Raw genomic sequence first — 16626 nt, 5'->3', positions numbered from 1 at the left:
CAAATCCGCTGCGGAAAAATCCACAGAGGACCAGAATACGTGTGCACATACCGTACCCTAACCCTAACCCTAGTTCTAACTCCAACCTTAGTGGGGAAAAAAAAAATCTTTATTTTATTATTGTCCCTACCTATGGGGGTGACAAAGGGGGGGGGGGGGTCATTTACTGTTTTTTATTTTGATCACTGTGATAGGTTTTATCACAGTGATCAAAATTCACATTGGAACGAATCTGCCAACCGGCAGATTCGGCGGGCGCACTGCGCATGCGCCCGCCATTTTGGAAGATGGCGGCGCCCAGGGAGAAGATAGACGGACCCCGGGAGGATCGGTAAGTATGATGGGGTGGAGCACGGGGGAGGGGGGGGGGGTTCTCGGAGCATGGGGGGGATCGGAGCGCGGGGGGGTGGATCGCAGCACGGGGGTGGATCGGAGCACGGGGGGGGGTGGATCAGAGCGCGGGGGGGTTGGATCAGAGCATGGGGGGGTGATTGGAGCATGGGGGGAGCGGACAAGACCACGAGGGGAGCGGAGCACAGGACGGAGGGGAGCCGGAGCAGTGTACCGGACAGATCGGTGGCTTGGGGGGGCGATTGGTGGGGTGGGGGCACATTAGTGTTTCCAGCCATGGCCGATGATATTGCAGCATTGGCCATGGCTGGATTGTAATATTTCACCAGTTTTAATAGGTGAAATATTACAAATCGCTCTGATTGGCAGTTTCACTTTCAACAGCCAATCAGAGCCATCGTAGCCACGGGGGGGTGAAGCCACCCCCCCTGGGCTAAACTACCACTCCCCCTGTCCCTGCAGATCGGGTGAAATTGGAGTTAACCCTTTCACCCGATCTGCAGGGACGCGATCTTTCCATGACGCCACATAGGCGTCATGGGTCGGATTGGCACCGACTTTCATGACGCCTACGTGGCGTCAAATGTCGGGAAGGGGTTAATTACTGCAATGACCTGCACATGGGGTAAGCAACATAGCAAATCAGAAGAACTGCACTCCATTTTTAATTGGACGTATTTGCTAATATTATTATTATTATTATTATTATTAAATCTACTACATAATAGAATAGGATCTTGGAGATGGGAATACCACTTTAAGGATCAGTTATCAAACTACTGTGCCATATGTAAGGGCAGCATTTTCCAACTGCCTCTGCAGTGACTAGCAAACTGTTAGGCATACACCTGTAAATCACTCCTCTTAGGATCAAGGGAGCACTGCCAGCAAAAATAAAACAGAGTTTGTGCAGCCAAGGGTACAGTGGGGCAAAAAAGTATTTAGTCAGTCAGCAATAGTGCAAGTTCCACAACTTAAAAAGATGAGAGGCGTCTGTAATTTACATCATAGGTAGACCTCAACTATGGGAGACAAACTGAGAAAAAAAAATCCAGAAAATCACATTGTCTGTTTTTTTAACATTTTATTTGCATATTATGGTGGAAAATAAGTATTTGGTCAGAAACAAAATTTCATCTCAATACTTTGTAATATATCCTTTGTTGGCAATGACAGAGGTCAAACGTTTTCTGTAAGTCTTCACAAGGTTGCCACACACTGTTGTTGGTATGTTGGCCCATTCCTCCATGCAGATCTCCTCTAGAGCAGTGATGTTTTTGGCTTTTCGCTTGGTAACACAGACTTTCAACTCCCTCCAAAGGTTTTCTATAGGGTTGAGATCTTGAGACTGGCTAAGCCACTCCAGGACCTTGAAATGCTTCTTACGAAGCTACTCCTTCGTTGCCCTGGTGGTGTGCTTTGGATCATTGTCATGTTGAAAGACCCAGCCACGTTTCATCTTCAATGCCCTTGCTGATGGAAGGAGGTTTGCACTCAAAATCTCACCATACATGGCCCCATTCATTCTTTCATGTACCCGGATCAGTCGTCCTGGCCCCTTTGCAGAGAAACAGCCCCAAAGCATGATGTTTCCACCACCATGCTTTACAGTAGGTATGGTGTTTGATGGATGCAACTCAGTATTCTTTTTCCTCCAAACACGACAAGTTGTGTTTCTACCAAACAGTTCCAGTTTGGTTTCATCGAACCATAGGACATTCTCCCAAAACTCCTCTGGATCATCCAAATGCTCTCTAGCAAACTTCAGACGGGCCCGGACATGTACTGGCTTAAGCAGTGGGACACGTCTGGCACTGCAGGATCTGAGTCCAAGGTGGCGTAGTGTGTTACTTATGGTAGGCCTTGTTACATTGGTCCCAGCTCTCTGCAGTTCATTCACTAGGTCCCCCCGCGTGGTTCTGGGATCTTTGCTCACCGTTCTTGTGATCATTCTGACCCCACGGGGTGGGATTTTGCGTGGAGCCCCAGATCGAGGGAGATTATCAGTGGTCTTGTATGTCTTCCATTTTCTAATTATTGCTCCCACTGTTGATTTCTTCACTCCAAGCTGGTTGGCTATTGCAGATTCAGTCTTCCCAGCCTGGTGCAGGGCTACAATTTTGTTTCTGGTATCCTTTGACAGCTCTTTGGTCTTCACCATAGTGGAGTTTGGAGTCAGACTGTTTGAGGGTGTGCACAGGTATCTTTTTATACTGATAACAAGTTTAAACAGGTGCCATTACTACAGGTAATGAGTGGAGGAAAGAGGAGACTCTTAAAAAAGAAGTTACAGGTCTGTGAGAGCCAGAAATCTTGATTGTTTGTTTCTGACCAAATACTTATTTTCCACCATAATATGCAAATAAAATGTTAAAAAAACAGACAATGTGATTTTCTGGATTTTTTTTCTCAGTTTGTCTCCCATAGTTGAGGTCTACCTATGATGTAAATTACAGACGCCTCTCATCTTTTTAAGTGGTGGAACTTGCACTATTGCTGACTGACTAAATACTTTTTTGCCCCACTGTATGTGTCCACGTTCAGGATTGCAGCAGGATTTGGTCAGGATTTTATGCAGGTAAAATCCTGACCAAATCTGCACCTGAGGTCACTGGCAGGTTACCTGCGCTGTCCTTGCGTTTTTTCTGCAATGTAAGGACATTCTGCGTTCTTAAAAGATGCGCCGCATGTGCGTTTTCGCGGGTCTGCCGCACGCGTCTTTTAATGCATAGTGGAGACAGGATTTCATGAAATCCCCTCCACTATGCTGTAACATCTGGACGCTGCGTTTTTGACGCTGCGGCTCAACGCAGCGTCAAAAACGCAGCGTTTCCTGAACGTGGAAACATACCCTTAGGTACTGGACGGAAAGAACTGTACATGCTATATATATATACTAGCTGAAGAGCCCGGCTTTGCCTGGGCATAGGAAATATCTGTGGTTAGTTATAGCACCTCACTGCTCTTATTTTCCCATCATGCCTCTCATTTTCTCCCGTACACCTTTCATTTTCTCCCTCACTCCTTTTATTTTCCCCCTCACTCCTCTCATTCCCCCCAACACTTGTCATTTCGACGTCACATCTGTCATTTTCCGATCACTCCACTATTTTCCCTCACTCCTCTCATTTTGCACTCACACCTTTTCATTTTCACCTCACACCTCTCATTTTCACCTCAGTATATACATGTTTGTCATCTCCCTTATATATAGTATACACCTGTATGTCTTCTCTTGTATATAGTATATACCTGTATGTCATCTCCCCTGTAAATAGTATATACCTGCTGTATGTCATCTCTTGTATATTGTATATACCCATGTGTCATCTCCTCTATTATATACCTGTATGTCATCTCTTCTGTATATACTATATACCTGTATGTCATCTCCTCCTATATATAGTATATACCTGTATGTCACCTCCTGTATATAGTATATACCTGTATGTCATCTCCCCTGTATATAGTATATACCTGCTGTATGTCATCTCCTCTATATACCTATGTTATCTCCTCTTTTATATAGTATATACCTGTATGTCATCTCCTCCTGTATATAGTATATACGTGTGTCATCTCCTTTTGTATATAGTATGTACCTGTAAGTCATCACCTGCTGTATATAGTATATATCTGTGTATCATGTGCTCCTGTATATAGTATATACCTGTGTGTCATCTCCTTCAGTATATAGTATATACCTGTATGTCATCTCCTCCTGTATATAGTATATACCTGTGTGTCATCTCCACTGTATATAGTATATACCTGTGTGTCATCGCCCCTGTATATAGTATGTACCTGTGTGTCATCGCCCCTGTATATAGTATATACCAGGTTGTCATCTCCTCCTGTATATAGTATATACCTGTGTGTCATGTCCCCTGTATATAGTATATATGTGTGTGTCATCTCCTCCTGTATATAGTATATACCTGTGTGTCATCTCCTCCTGTATATAGTATATACCTGTATGTCATCTCCTTCTGTATATAGTATGTACCTGTATGTCATCTCCTCCTCTATATAGTATATACCTGTGGGTCATCTCTCCTGTATATAGTATATAACGGTGTGTCATCTCCCCTGTATATAATATATACCTGTGTGTCATCTCCTCCTGTATTAGACCTCGTTCACACGTTATTTGGTCAGTATTTTTACCTCAGTATTTGTAAGCTAAATTGGCAGCCTGATAAATCCCCAGCCAACAGGAAGCCCTCCCCCCTGGCAGTATATATTAGCTCACACATACACATAATAGACAGGTCATGGGACTGACAGCTGCCGTATTTCCTATATGGTACATTTGTTGCTCTTGTAGTTTGTCTGCTTATTAATCAGATTTTAATTTTTGAAGGATGATACCAGACTTGTGTGTGTTTTAGGGCGAGTTTCATGTGTCAAGTTGTGTGTGTTGAGTTGCATGTGGCGACATGCGTGTAGCAACTTTTTGTGTGTCGAGTTGCATGTGATAGGTTAGTGTAGCAAGTTGTGTGCAGCAAGTTTTGCGGATGGCGAGTTTTGCGCGTGGCGAGTTTTATGTGTGGTGCGTTTTGAGTATGTGCAAGTTTTGTGTGAGGCAACTTTTGCATGTGTTGCAACTTTTGTGCATGTGGCAATTTTTCCACGTGTGCAAGTTTTGCGTGTGGCGAGTTTTCCATGAGGTGAGTTTTGCACGTGTGGCGACTTTTGCGTGAGCCTAGTTTTGCATGTGGCGAGTTTTGCGCGTGGCGAGTTTTGAGCGGCGACTTTTGTCTTTCGACTTTTATGTGGCAAGGTTGGTGTATGTGTGGTGAAATGTGTGCTGAGGGTGGTATATGTGTTCAAGTGCGTGGTAGTGTGTGGCGCATTTTGTGTGTGTGTTCATATCTCCGTGTGTGGTGAGTATCCAATGTCGGGGCCCCACCGTAGCAACTGTACGGTATATACTCTTTGGCGCCATCGCTCTCATTCTTTAAGTCCCCCTTGTTCACATCTGGCAGCTGTCAATTTGCCTCCAACACTTTTCCTTTTACTTTTTCCCCATTATGTAGATAGGGGCAAAATTGTTTAGTGAATTGGTAAGCGCGGGGTTAAAATTTCACCTCACAACATAGCCTATGACGCTCTCAGGGTCCAGGCGTGTGACTGTGCAAAATTTTGTTGCTGTAGCTGCGACGCCTCCAACACATTTCCCTTCACTTTTTCGCCATTATGTAGATAGGGGCAAAATTGTTTGGTGAATTGGAACGCGCGGGGTTAAAATGTCGCCTCACAACATAGCCTATGACGCTCTCGGGGTCCAGACGTGTGACTGTGCAAAATTTTGTGGCTGTAGCTGCGACGGTGCAGATGCCAATCCCGGACATACACACATACACACACACACACACACACACACATTCAGCTTTATATATTAGAGATATATATATATATATATATATATATATATATATATATATATATATATATATATATATATATATATATATATATATATATATATATATATATTTTTTTTTTATATACAATTCTGATTTTGAAAGTTTTCCCACCTACAAAGAATTGAGGGGTCTGGAATTTTTATCGTAGGTACACTTCAACAGTGAGAGACAGAATCTAAAAATAATAACCAGAAAACCACATTGTATGATTAATAAATTTGCATTTTGATTGCTGTTGATGGTTATAGGAAGCGATTGATTGCAGTTATTTACTCCAAAGGGTGTGCAACCTAATATTAAGTTGAGGGTGCCAACAATTTTGTGCTGCCCGTTTTTGGATATTTGGGGTTTTGTGAGAAATTATGCCCAGTTTGCCTTTGTTTCTGTTTTTTGAGTTGTTCCAATACACTCACAGGAAATAAACATGTGTATAACGAAACATGTGTAACTGCAATAATTTTGTGGGAGAAAGACTTCATTTTCTGGAACAATTTCAAGGGTGCCAACATTTTCGGCCATGAATACACTGTGTTCCAAATTATTATGCAAATTGGATTTAAGTGTCATAAAGATTTAATTGTTTTGTTTTTGAAATAAACTTGTGGATGGTATTGTGTCTCAGGGCTCAATAGATAACTGAAATCAATCTTAAACACATGTGATAATTAGTTTTCCAGGTGATTCTAATTAAAGGAAAACTACTTAAAAATTATGTTCCACAATATTAAGCAGGCCACAGGTTTCAAGCAATATGAGAAATAAGAAGGATCTCTCTGCTGCTGAAAAGCGTTAAATAGTGCAATGCCTTGGACAAGGTATGAAAAAATTAGATACTTCACAAAAACTTTGTGATCATCATACTGTGAAGAGAGCACAGACAGAGTTCATGCACATATAGGCATAATGGAGAAGGTTTCTGCCAGACAAATTCATTGGATTAAGAGAGCAGCTGCCAAAATACCATTACAAAGCAGCAAACAGTTATTTGAAGCTGCTGGTGCCTCTGGAGTCCCTCGAACCTCAAGGTGTAGGATCTTTCAAAGGCTTGCTGTGGTGCATAAACCTACTATTCGGCCACCCCTAAACAGTGTTCATGAGCAGAAACGGTTGCATTGGGCCCAGACATACATGAAGACTAATTTTCAAACAGTCTTGTTTACTGATGAGTGTCGAGCAACCCTGGATGGTCCAGATGGATGGAATAGTGGATGGTTGGTGAATGGCCACCATGTCCCAACAAGGCTGCGACATCAGCAAGGAGGTGGAGAAATCGTGTTTTGGCCCGGACTCACGGGGAAACAGCTGGTGGGGCCCTTTAAGGTTCCTGAATATGTGAAAATGACCTCTGTAAAGTATATAGCGTTTCTGACTGACAACTTTCTTTCATGGTCTAAAAGCAGAAACGTGCCTTCAGGAGCAAAATCATCTTCATGCATGACAATGCACCATCTCATGCTGCAAATAATACCTCTGAGTCATTGGCTGCTATGGGCATAAAAGGAGATAAACTCATGTTGTGGCCACCATCTTGCCCTGACCTCAACCCTATAGAGAACCTTTGGAGTATCATCAAGCAAAAGATCTATGAGGGTGGGAGGCCGTTCACATCAAAACAGCAGCTCTGGGAGGCTATTCTGACTTCATGCAAAGACGTACAAGCAGAAACTCTCCAAAAACTCAAGAATGCAAGAATTGTGAAGGTGATATCAAAGAAGGGTTCCTATGTTAACATGTTATTTGGCCTGTTAGTAGGTTTTGGAGTTAAATAGCTCTTTTGTTCAGTGAATGTGACCTCCTAATGCTGCAAATTCCACAAATGAGCATTTTCAGTTCTTTAAAACATATGAAATGTATAGAAATTCTACTGTGCCTAATAATTTGGAACAGTGCATTTTGAGTTTCTATTCATTTTGGAGATTATACTGTTATCATTGGGAGGTTTCATCAATAAAATTTGATGTATACTCTAATGGGTGATGACTTTTATTAGACTGACTGTCATTTGCACCGACCATTTAGGAAAATCCGAGAAAAATGTCATCTGCATAATAATTTAGAGCACAGTGTGTGTGTGTGTGTGTATATATATATATATATATATATATATATATATATATATATATTACAGAGAACACTTTGATTTAACCCCTTCCCGACCTTTGACGCACCGTATGCGTCATGAAAACCTGTGCCATTCCGACCTGTGACGCAGCATATGCGTCATGGCCGGAATGGGCTCCTGCAGGCCGGGTGAAAGAGTTAACTGTAATTTCACCCAGGCTGCAGGGACAGGAGGAGTTGTACTTTAGCCCAGGGGGGGGGGGTGGCTTCACCCCCCCCGTGGCTACGATCGCTCTGATTGGCTGTTGAAAGTGAAACTGCCAATCAGAGCGATTTGTAATATTTCACCTAAAAAACTGGTGAAATATTACAATCCAGCCATGGCCGATGCTGCAATATCATCGGCCATGGCTGGAAACACTGATGTGCACCCACCCCACCGATCGCCCCCCCAGCCCTCCGATCTGTGGTCCGCTCCCCTCCGTCCTGTGCTCCGCTCCCCCGTCCTTCTGTCCGCTCCCCCCGTGCTCCAATCCCACCCCCCGTGCTTCAATCCACCCCCCCTGCACTCCGATCCACCCCCTCGCACTCCGATCCCCCCGTGCTCCAATCCACCCCCATGCTCCAATCCACCCCCCCGTGTTCCGATCCACCCCCCATGCTCCGATCCACCCCCGTGCTCCGACGCCCCCCCGTGCCCTGATTTCCCCCCCCCCGTGCCTTGATCTCCCCCCTTATACTTACCTAGCCTCCCGGGGGCCGTCCGTCTTCTTTCCTGGGCGCCGCCATCTTCCAAAATGGCGGGCGCATGCGCAGTGCGCCCGCCGAATCTGCCGGTTGGCAGATTCGTTCCAATGTGAATTTTGATCACTGTGATAAAACCTATCACAGTGATCAAAATAAAAAACAGTAAATGACCCCCCCCCCCCCTTTGTCACCCCCATAGGTAGGGACAATAATAAAATAAAGATTTTTTTTTTCCCCACTAAGGTTGGAGTTAGAACTAGGGTTAGGGTTAGGGTACGGTATGTGCACACGTATTCTGGTCCTCTGTGGATTTTTCCGCAGCGGATTTGATAAATCCGCAGTGCTAAACCGCTGTGGATTTATCGCGGATTTATCGCGGTTTTTCTGCGCATTTCACTGCGGTTTTACAACTGCGGTTTACTATTGGAGCAGTTGTAAAACCGCTGCGGAATCCGCAGAAAGAAGTGACATGCTGCGGAATGTAAACCGCTGCGTTTCCGTGCAGTTTCTCTGCAGCATGTGTACAGCGATTTTTGTTTCCCATAGGTTTACATTGAACTGTAAACTCATGGGAAACTGCTGCGGATCCGCACCGTTTTCCGCAGCGTGTGCATATACCTTTAGAATTAGGCTATGTGCACACGGTGCGGATTTGGCTGCGGATCCGCAGCAGTGTTCCATCAGGTTTACAGTACCATGTAAACATATGGAAAACCAAATCCGCTGTGCCCATGGTGCGGAAAATACCACGCGAAAACGCTGCGTTGTATTTTCCGCAGCATGTCAATTCTTTGTGCAGATTCTGCAGCGTTTTACACCTGTTCCTCAATAGGAATCCGCAGGTGAAATCCGCACAAAAAACACTGGAAATCTGCGGTAAATCCACAGGTAAATCGCAGTGCCTTTTACCCGCGGATTTTTAAAAAATGGTGCTGAAAAATCTCACACGAATCCGCAACGTGGGCACATTGCCTTAGGGTTAGGGTTGGGTTGGAATTAGGGTTGTGGTTAGGGTTAGTGGTGTGTTGGGGTTAGGGTTGTGGTTAGGGGTGTGTTGGGGTTAGGGTTGTGATTAGGGTTACGGCTAAAGTTGGGATAAGGGTTAGGGGTGTGTTGGAGTTAGAATTGAGGGGTTTCCACTGTTTAGGCCCATCAGGGGGTCTCCAAACGCAACATGGCGCCACCATTGATTCCCGCCTATCTTGTATTCAAAAAGTCAAATGGTGCTCCCTCACTTCCGAGCCCCGATGTGTGCCCAAACAGTGGTTTACCCCCAAACATGGGGTACCAGCATACTCAGGACAAACTGTGCAACAATTACTGGGGTCCAATTTCTCCTGTTACCCTTGAGAAAATAAAAAAATTGCTTGCTAAAACATCATTTTTGAGGAAAGAAAAATGATTTTTTATTTTTACGGCTCTGCGTTGTAAACATCTGTGAAGACTCAGGACAAACTGGACAACAACATTTGTGGTCCAATTTCTCCTATTACCGTTGGCAAAATAGGAAATTCCAGGCTTTTTGAGGAAAGAAAAATTATTTTTTATTTTCATGGCTCTGCGTTATAAACTTCTGTGAAGCACTTGAGGGTTCAAAGTGCTCACCACACATCTAGATTAGTTCCTTTGGGGGTCTAGTTTCCAAAATGGGGTCACTTGTGGGGGAGCTCCAATGTTTAGGCACACAGGGGCTCTCCAAACGCGACATGGTGTCCGCTAACAATTGGAGCTAATTTTCCATTCAAAAAGTGAAAAGGCGCGCCTTCCCTTCCGAGCCCTGCCGTGTGCCCAAACAGTGGTTTTCCCGCACATATGAGGTATCGGCGTACTTGGGAGAAATTGCCCAACAAATTTTAGGATCCATTTTATCCTATTGCCCATGTGAAAATGAAAAAATTGAGGCGAAAAGAAATTTTTTGTGAAAAAAAGAACTTTTTCATTTTTACGGATCAATTTGTGAAGCACCTGAGGGTTTAAAGTGCTCACTAGGCATCTAGATAAGTTCCTTGGGGGGTACAGTTTCCAAAATGGGGTCACTTGTGGGGGAGCTCCAATTTTTAGGAACACGGGGGCTCTCCAAACGTGACATGGTGTCCACTAAAGAGTGCAGCCAATTTTTCATTCAAAAAGTCAAATGGCGCTCCTTCCCTTCCAAGCCCTGCCGTGCGCCCAAACAGTGGTTTACCCCCACATGTGAGGTATCAGCGTACTCAGGACAAATTGGACAACAACTTTCGTGGTTCAGTTTCTCCTTTTACCATTGGGAAAATAAAAAATTGTTGCTAAAAGATCATTTTTGTGACTAAAAAGTTAAATGTTCATTTTTTCTTTCCATGTTGCTTCTGCTGCTGTGAAGCACCTGAAGGGTTAATAAACTTCTTGAATGTGGTTTTGAGCACCTTGAGGGGTGCAGTTTTTAGAATGGTGTCACTTTTGGGTATTTTCAGCCATATAGACCCCTCAAACTGACTTCAAATGTGAGGTGGTCCCTAAAAAAAATGGTTTTGTAAATTTCGTTGTAAAAATGAGAAATCGCTGGTCAAATTTTAACCCTTTTAACTTCCTAGCAAAAAAAAATGTTGTTTCCAAAATTGTGCTGATGTAAAGTAGACGTGTGGGAAATGTTATTTATTAACTATTTTGTGTCACATAACTCTCTGGTTTAACAGAATAAAAATTCAAAATGTGAAAATTGCGAAATTTTCTAAATTTTTGCCAAATTTCCATTTTTATCACAAATAAACACAGAATTTATTGACCTAAATTTACCACTAACATGAAGCCCAATATGTCACGAAAAAACAATCTCAGAACCGCTAGGATCCATTGAAGCGTTCCTGAGTTATTACCTCATAAAGGGACACTGGTCAGAATTGCAAAAAACGGCCAGGTCATTAAGGTCAAAATAGGCTGGGTCATGAAGGGGTTAATAAAACAAATGAAGAAAACTTTATTTTTTTCACAAAATATTCCCTTTCAGATCTACAATGAAACCCATACTGGTTTTATTTCTTAAAAATATCACATACATAAATTGTCCTAGATGACCACTGATCTTGTATGTCCGCCCATAATCCTGCGATGAGCATCATTCTTCCATATGATAACATTACATGTGGAAACTTCTACTTCCTATCACCATGAATCAGAGTTTCAGTTGCAGAATAATTGTTGTTAAACAAACTGGTCACAAAGCCAGAATCCCACTCCAGAGGTAGCAGCTAAAACAAAGGTTTGACATTAATTATTTCTAACAATGGTTTACCAAACCTATGACTTCCTTAAGAGACAAAGGGTTAATAATTCACCAGTGTGACTAAGTAATACTCTATTTTGTCATTACTTGCATTAGAAAGGGAACTGTTACCCATATATCATGTGGAACTGCCACAATGTGAACAGATTGATTTATTATGGCCCCAACCATCTCTGATGTATGACATGTATATCCTAATCCCTGCAAATGATAATCTCCAGCTATCCTCAGCCCGGCTGGTACGTAGAAATCGCATGCGTGATTAAAAAAAAAGAGAAAAAAAAATGATTTGATGAGGCAATGTCAGTAACGACGGCAGGAAGAGATTTTTGCTGTGTCTCACTTCCTAGTGGCAGGGCTATATCTTCTTTGCTGCAATTCCACAGTAAAGAGGTGCTGGTTCTGCCTGTTGTGGTTATATATGATGGAAACAATAGGTTGTCATTTAAATGGATCCTAACAGCTGCATGTCAAGGAAAAAACATGTTTCAGAAGCCACTGGGGAGCGAGGTACATGGGAAACTAGTAAAAAACAGGGTGGTCCCAGGTGACATCTCCCCGCCCACTGCCAATAACTGACAACAGCAGACCCCCACGATCCGCTTGACCTACTAATCTCCCAGTGGCTTTTATGGCTTTTAATGTATGGTTTTCTGTGAAACGCCACATTGTTTCAGAATCAACCCTACATACATAACTGAAATCATGCAGCCAGCGTCTGATACATACTGCCCTGGACCAGGCAGAATGTATCCGCTGATAGGTTCCCTTTAAATACATAATATCTATACATAAGTGTGAACCTAGGAGAAAAGCAACATAACGCTCTTTTCTACCAGACAATGCGACTGCCACCATTTAGATTTTTGTCATAAATCAATACATGAAAATGGATATAATCTGTCTACACTGAATACAGATTTTCCTATTACTGAGACAGGAGAGTGCAGTTACTGCTCATAATGTTCTATGGAGAGGAGCTAGAGGCAGATACATTCTGCTGCTGCATGTTTTCCTGAAGGAACTCTTAGTTCTCCATGGAACTTTATGCGCACCAGCTGCCATCTCCTATCTCAGTAATGTGAAAATCTGCATTCACTGAAACCATGAATTGAGATTTCTAAGAATGGATGAACAATCCAGGAGGATAAATACCGTAAGTGGATTTCTTTAATTAGATAGATTACAACGTTTCTTATTTTTGTGTATTATTGTTTATGAAAAAAGAAAACAGTTATTGTTTACATGTTGGTAAATCCATGTGGTCTGCCAAGTATAGTATAATGCATAGGAATAAGGATCAGAATGCACATCCACACAGAGCACAGGGAGCCCCATATGAGCGCCGTGTGAATTTGAATTACATTCTTGTCGTGTATTTGCTCTGGGCAATAGCGGTTTTCCCATCTCATATAAACTATAACTAGGACCTGCATCTATCACGAGAACAGGGGCCCATCCTGTGGATATCACATAAATGTGCACGATGGGAATACCCGTTAAAACACAGGGGCTGTCACTCCAACCATAACTAGCTTCAACCCTCAGAAACCTTGGGGAAGCGACCAAAACTTCTGCGCTGTGATAACCAGAGGCGGCGGCAGTACACCATTAAGTGTGTTTGTCTCCCACGGACTAAACCGCTTCATATCCAACACGTTTCACCATAAAAGATACTTGGGGGCAGCCAATTTGTTCCCACATAACTCAAATTTCTGGCAGAAATCTAAGAGTATGGCCAAATGTAGTCTGTATACAGGAGGTCACAGCTGTATACTCCTGTCTTGGTGATGTCTCACACAGTATAATCATCTTCATAAAGCGTACACTGTGTAAAAGCCATTCCTCTAAATTAAAAAATGACCGGTGGACACCAATGTAGCAGATCTGACTAGTCACATAACATCAGAGTGGAGGATACATCTCTGCAAGTCTAAGGATTACTGCCAATCAGGAGCCTGGAAAAGTGAGATATCATGGCACCAGCTCCAGTGACACAGAAGTCTGTATACGGCCATTGTACCGGAGACATCTTCACCTGCCATGAACCCCGTGGGCAGATCTCCCCCTGCACGCCCCAGTCTGGGAGCAACAGATGGTAGGAGATATATATGTGAGTGTATGTGTATACATATATATATATAGATATGTATATACATATATATGTATATATATAGATATGAATGAGTAAATATATACGTGTGTAAGCGTATAAATTTATATGCGTGTTTGCATATATGTGTACATATCTGGATGTGTGTATATATATATAGGTGTGTGAATATATGTGTATATATATATGTCTAGTTTTTGATTGTGACAATAAATCAGCTGCCCCCATGCCCAGACAGCAGTGGTGCCACTTGCTGACAGGGTGCAGACACACAGTGAGGGCAGACGTGTGGAGGATGGGGGTCGTGCTGCTGTCATGGTCTCCTGTGGGGTCCCCTGGGCTTTTGTCCATTCAGCAGCTTGTCTGTCATTGTGTCTCCCTGCGGACACCATAACTGGCACTGGCTGCTTCCCTAGCAGAGGCCCAGCCTGGCATCCAGCAGCAGCCCAGACAGACCCGCGCTGCTGCAGAACCTCTTGCACCCTAGCAGTAGCAGCCAGCCGTGTCGCCTCTGACAGGTGTCCCCATGCCTGCTCACTCACCCTCATTCACCAGCTTGTAGCTCTGGGATTTCCTGCTCCTTCTCCTCTCCGAAAACTCCATTCTTCGCCAGTAGTGTGAAGAAGGCAGTGGCACAGGGAGAGATCAGACAGATTAGGACGGTGACAGGGAAGGGAGGGGAGGAAGAAGAAGGAAATGAGCGCGGGTGTGTGCCAGCAGCACAGGGCACAGCTCTGCCAGCGGGACTTCCAACTGGTGGGAGAAGGCAAAGTTTTTCCAGGCTTCCAATAGGAATGCAGGCGAGAATGTGGAGAAATCATAAGCCGAGCCGTGGGACTTCCCAGCTGACGCCGAGCATCTTCCTGAGCAGCCCCGGAGGACTGGAGCAGACAGGCCCGCGCTACCTCTCTCTTCTGTTTTGCTTTCTCCTTTTTCTTTTAGGGTCAATGATAAACAGGGGAGAGAATGACTGAGCGACGAGGAGGGAGTCTGACACCTGCCGGTCACCAGGAGCATTACAGCAGGGTGGAATGAAGAGACGTAGTGCGTGACGTCATCAGCTCAGTGTAGGTAGAAGCGACACCTCAGAAAGAGGCGGGAACGAGGAATGAGAGGCGCATGCGCAGCTGCCAGCTAACGGTCATTCTTCGGCTTTGTTAGTACCGTAGAGCTGTGGCGGCTGCGTTGGTACAATGATCCTGCTCACAGGGCACACACATGTCTATGGCCCTGGCTACACTCACTAATGAAAGGCGCACGTTAATTATGGTCCCTGTCTACTGACTGAGTACCAGTGAACTTGACACAACCTGGTTTTATCAGGACACGGTATTGGTGGCTGTCATGTCACATTTTCCTAATATTGGGCAAGCCATGGCGCTGTCCTGTGTGCTGCAGGTTGCTGGACACACTGCTTTGTTAGGCTGTGTTCACATTTACGTTAGGGAATTTGATGCATTTTAGGAACTGACAGACTTTGAGCATGACAACTGTTGCCAAGTGTGTACATACATTTTTATTGGGAAAACCTCTAAATAATAACAGTATTTTTTTCTAAAACTAAGCACACAATGCGCTGTTCCAAATTATTATGCACGACAGATGCCTTTAACAGGTAACACATACGTGCAACACGTTTTGACTCCAGGCCAGAAGGGGGAGCTCTGATCCAGTGTGTAGGTGGCTCCCCTATATATATTCTGGCTGGAGGAAGAGTTAGGCACCTTTCACACATCAGTTTTTTATCGTCAGTCGCAATCCGTCGAATTTTGAAAAAAAAAACGGATCAGGCAACTGATGCCCCTGGATCCGTTTTTTTCTCATAGACTTGTATTAGCAACAGATGGCCTCAGATTTCATCTGTCGTTCGCCGGATCCGTCGAAAATTGGCGGCCGGAGACAATGGGCAAAGTAACGTTCTTTTTGTATGTCAAAATAAACGGAAAGCGACAGATCCGTCGTTTGCTAGAATGGAAGCCTATGGCACTGGAGCCATCAAATGACGGAACCCAGCGACAGATTCTGTTTTTTAACTGAACATGCTCCCATCCAATTAGCCAGATCCGCTGGTCGGATCCTTCCAAAAAAATGGATCCGTCGCATCAGTTTTTCACAATCTGCGATGGATCCGTCAAGCCAACAGATTGTGACTGACTGCAAAAAACTGATGTGTGAAAGGGGCCTTAGAGAGTAGTCTGTGAGAGGAGAGAGTCAGGAAGAGAGCTGGGGCTGGGCAGACAAGCAGATCTGCAGCTCCTGGAAAGGAAAGAGAGGAACGGAACAGTTTGTATTGAGGGTGAAGGAGGAAGGAGCAAAGGCAAAGTAAAGAGCTGGAGGGAAGCTGCCACTGAGCTTCCTCCACGCTGAAGCGCAGAATAACGGTAGCCGGAAGACCGAGGTTGTGGGGGTAACTATGCCCCACAGCAGAAACCGGCGAACAGTAGATTGCAGGTCACCTATCCACCATTAACACCTGAAGGCACAGTAACAGATAGAGTCATCCTGAGAGACCCTGTAAAAAGGCTTAAGTTACCTGCCATGCGGGTAGTGTCCTACCAACAAGGGGGACAGAGAGAACGTGAGGACCTTGTGTGAGGCCTAAGGCAGCAAGGAACTACAACACAGCGCTGAAAGGAAGGCTTGCAACCCCACCTGGCTAGGGGGATCTC

At 44.2% G+C, this 16626-nt stretch overlaps 1 protein-coding gene across 2 annotated transcripts in view; it reads right to left on the bottom strand.

The window, feature by feature from the left end:
* Positions 1-14896, bottom strand: part of BEND7 (BEN domain containing 7) — a 132002-nt gene extending 117106 nt beyond the window's left edge. For both annotated transcript variants that reach the window (XM_069765185.1, XM_069765187.1), the window contains exon 1: positions 14500-14896. In XM_069765185.1, coding sequence (XP_069621286.1) covers positions 14500-14560 — 61 coding nt within the window. In that variant the 5' untranslated portion in view covers positions 14561-14896. The remainder of the gene's footprint in view (positions 1-14499) is intronic.
* Positions 14897-16626: the final 1730 nt, after the last annotated feature.

Source organism: Ranitomeya imitator, chromosome 4, assembly GCF_032444005.1.
Source record: "Ranitomeya imitator isolate aRanImi1 chromosome 4, aRanImi1.pri, whole genome shotgun sequence".
Lineage (NCBI taxonomy): Eukaryota > Metazoa > Chordata > Amphibia > Anura > Dendrobatidae > Ranitomeya > Ranitomeya imitator.
The sequence above is the reverse complement of the archived record's forward strand: the minus strand, read 5'-3'. Positions and strand labels throughout refer to the sequence as shown.